The sequence below is a fragment of the Pteropus alecto genome, unplaced genomic scaffold (genome assembly GCF_000325575.1).
Source record: "Pteropus alecto unplaced genomic scaffold, ASM32557v1 scaffold396, whole genome shotgun sequence".
NCBI classification, from domain to species: Eukaryota; Metazoa; Chordata; class Mammalia; order Chiroptera; family Pteropodidae; genus Pteropus; species Pteropus alecto.
In genome coordinates, this window is record NW_006438082.1 from 738,716 (window position 1) to 742,322 (window position 3,607).

General features: G+C 53.3%; 1 protein-coding gene across 1 annotated transcript in view; it reads left to right on the plus strand.

Moving 5' to 3' along the window:
• The first annotated feature begins 1,146 nt into the window (after nucleotides 1-1,146).
• LOC102889331 (long-wave-sensitive opsin 1) overlaps nucleotides 1,147-3,607 on the plus strand; it is a 10,513-nt gene continuing 8,052 nt past the window's right edge. Inside the window, exon 1 of the mRNA XM_006915297.1 lies at nucleotides 1,147-1,331. Within this exon, the coding sequence (XP_006915359.1) occupies nucleotides 1,220-1,331 (112 nt within the window). The 5' untranslated portion in view covers nucleotides 1,147-1,219. The remainder of the gene's footprint in view (nucleotides 1,332-3,607) is intronic.

Below are 3,607 nucleotides of genomic sequence, written 5' to 3' on the forward strand. Positions count from 1 at the left end.
CAGCCAAGGCTTCCTGTCCACCTGCAGGAGTGGTCATGTCACCGGGAGCTTTAGTGTGCCATGCTGAAGAGTCACGGCACTGAGAACGGGGAAATGAGGTCATGAGCCCATGTCTTGGTTTTACTGAGCTTAAGGCCAACCCAAAAGGGGTGCCTGAAGGCAGCTGGATTTCTGGACTGAGTAGAGAGGGGCTGGTGGAAGTCACAAGAAAAGGTATATTCCTTAAGGTGAGTCTGCGGAGGAGGCCAGGGGTCATTGGTTGAAAACAGTAAGGCTACAGAATTGGGCAATTAGCAGGTAATCAGTGCCCCGGCCGAGTGCAGAGCCAGCAGGAACCAGACTTCAGTGGCCAAAATGGGACAGCGGAGGCAGCCCGCCTGGAACATTCTGTCAAAATGTTTTCTTTTGAAGTCAGTTCTGGACAGAGGCTGTAGTCAGGGGCAATCCAAGGAAAGGTCGTGAACTTAGGAGGAAGACTTGAGCAGGTGGGTTTTCAGGGTCTGTGGGCACCTTAAGGTGCTGCGGGAGGGCTGCTGAGAGGGCCTAGATGACCACCCTGGTGACCAAAGGAGCTGCAGCTCATGAGGGACAAGGGGAGAGGAGAACAGAAATCGAGATGCACAGAGGAGTCTCCCTACTCCAGTTCTGCCCCTTCCTTCCTGGGGGAGGAACCCCCACCAGCCACCTTGTCTTTCTGTGGGCCCAGTGAGATGGCCTGATGCTCAAGGATGCTCCAGTTCCGGGCCTCAGCCTTGCAAAGCCACCTGGCCCCCCACCTCCCAGGGCTCTGGGGTGAACCAGATGGGAAAGGCAGATTTGGGCTGCTCCCCCACTTACACCCCAATCTGAAAATCCCGACCCTTGGGCCCACCTGACCTAAGAGCTGGTGCTGGACAGTCACAGAAAACAGAAGAACACATAAACAGGAGTGAGGGTCCACGGCAGGTCCCGCAGCCACCTCGGAAAGCTGGGGGCTCTGAGTTTGGTTCCAAGCAAATCCCTCTGAGCCATCCTCATGGGCTTGCCTGAGGAGCTAGGAGGAGAGGGCTGGGGGAGGAGGAGGTCTAAGGCCAGGGCCCAATTAAGAGATCAGATGGTGAAGCGTTTGGGAGCTTTTAAGGTGAGGTGGCCCGGCCTGATCCCGCAGGCTTGTATAAAGCCCTGTGACCCCCAGGCAGTGCCGGGGCTGGCGGGCATTGGGGACGGACATTCCAGAGCCATGGCCCAGAGCTGGGTCCCCCAAAGGCTTGCAGAAGGGCAGCCACAAGCCAGCTTTGAGGAGAGCACCCAGGCGAGCATCTTCACCTACACCAACAGCAACGTCACCAGAGGTGAGAGAGCAGGTGCCATGGAGGCTGGGTCGCACTGGCTAGAGAAATCCCGCGGGACATCAGGTCCAAGCGGCCACGGTGGGCCACCCGCCACCCATCCCACCCGAGAGAGTCTCTTCTGCACATCGTCACCAGCCGAGAGGGTCTTCTCCCTTAGCTTTTATGCCGACATGACCGCGGGGTTCCTTTCCAAATAGAAAAGGACACCAGAACATCGAATATGCATTTTCAAACCACATAGGCTTCCCAGACTCTTCGGGAATCCCTTTCCCGGAAAAGATCATTACTCTTTCCTTGTGGCCCCATAGGGCTAGGGAGCACTCAGATCTGGGGAAGGAGCTGGGTCTGACGCATCTTTGCACATCCCGAAGCCGAGAGGAAGCAAATGCCAGGAGCAGGAGGCTTGGGGAAAGGGGTGAGCGGCCTCTAGAACCTTAGGGACAGACAAGACTGCAACAGTCATCTTGTCCAGCTCTGTGCTTGGGGCCACAGCCTTAGACTGCACATTCTGAGGGAAGAAGCCTGCTTGGTTCCCAGGGCCGCCTTTCTGCTTTGAGCTGGCCTATGGCAGGAGAGGGTTGAGGCCCCAAAGAAATTGAAAATTCTGTTGAGGCAGCTAGAGTTCTGTCCCAGGAGTGGCCCAGTCAAAAACTTTGCGTGTAAGCCCTTCGAAGAGCTGAGGTCCTTGTCCCTTCCCCAGGCCCCTTCTCCAAACCAGAGACTCATGGTTCCTTCAAGAACATGCCATGCGCCACGGTTTCTTGTTGGCTAGGGCAGTGATCAGCAACAGGGTTCTCGGATAAACTGGTTGAGAACCCCGAAGTTCACGTCGACCTGATTGCTCACTCCCCAGAATAACCTTGATGGAGATGGACCGGAACAATCCTCTCTCCCTGGGGGCCTCCGGGTCTTCATTAATGTCCAAGATTCCTTTCTGTAAATTTTTCTTCCAAAAATTCAAGTACGTACCAAAGTAGAGAGAGGTGTATAATCGAACCCCTGGGTATCAATCACTTGTCTTATTTTATCCTTCTTTGCTAACCCCTCCTAATTTCTAGAAGCAAATTCAAGACGTCAAACCATTTCCTCTGTAAATCTCCAGTTCAACACCTCTGAGAGGAAAGGACTCTCTAGAATACATAACCACAATGCCACTGGCTCTTGGCTCTGCCAGCCAGGTTTCTGTTTCTCTCTTTCTCTCTCTACTCAGCCAGGAATCTCTCATCTCTACCCCTTTGGGAATGGTTCATACCACTATTTTAAGTCGTCAAGCTAGTGTCTTTTCAAGTCCTTTGGCGTAGTCCTTCTCTATGGGATTATGCCACCGAGTGGCTATGCGTTTGGGTCCATTTGTTTCGTTTCTCTACTTTCGGGGATTGCTTTTTTAAAATTTAATGTTGTTTTATAATTACGTAATAAAATATTTATAGGGCTCTGAATTAAAATCTGGAAAACAAGGTATATTTGAAGAAATCTTTCTTCTTGGCCTGTCCCCGCACCTGATTCCCCCCCTCCCTGTATCTCTTAGAATCCTTTTTGCCCGGATGTTGACTCTGATATCCAGCTCGTGCTCATTTCTTTACGAAATGAAGTCTCAGAGCTTTCAGGAGGGAGGGGCAGGCCAGGACACCTGTTGGACTGCTAGAAGCTCATCCTCTCTGGCCTCTCTCATTTGTATCACACCTGTCCTGTCCACCATGGACAGCCCTTGTCCCTACTCTGCCCAATCTGGACTCCGTGGGTTGTCCAGGAAGGACACCCAGGCTGCCGCATATTGATACTGCTCCAGCTCCTTGCATTTGCCTGCAAGCTGGAGCGTTCCAAACACTTCCCAGTTCCAGTTGCTGTTCTCACATTAATCCTCTGTACTTTCTGGGAAACTCCGATACATACTAGAACGCCACAGAAGTGTGTCGTGGTAGTCTCGAAGGGTGAGCTGGCTGACTCTCACCTGGGGAATATGGCTTCCGGAAGCCAAAGGCGTTTGAACAGGGGTTAATGGTATGGAAGGGAAAAGAGAGCGTGAGCGAAGACGCAACTGCAGAAAGACGTGGCGTGTGCAGGAGAAGCAGTGCCGGGCATGCGGGGGGTTCTGGGGAGCAGAAGCCCGGCAACGGCACTCGAGTGGGCTGGCCCAGCACACTGGGGATGGCGATTCAGAGGGAGCGATACCCAGCGGAGATGATAAAGAGTTCTGCTTTGTTAAGTTCAAGGATGCCCGTGCAGCTGTCCAGCAAGCCGTGGCCTCTGGCCTGAAAGATAGCCTGGAGGGAAGG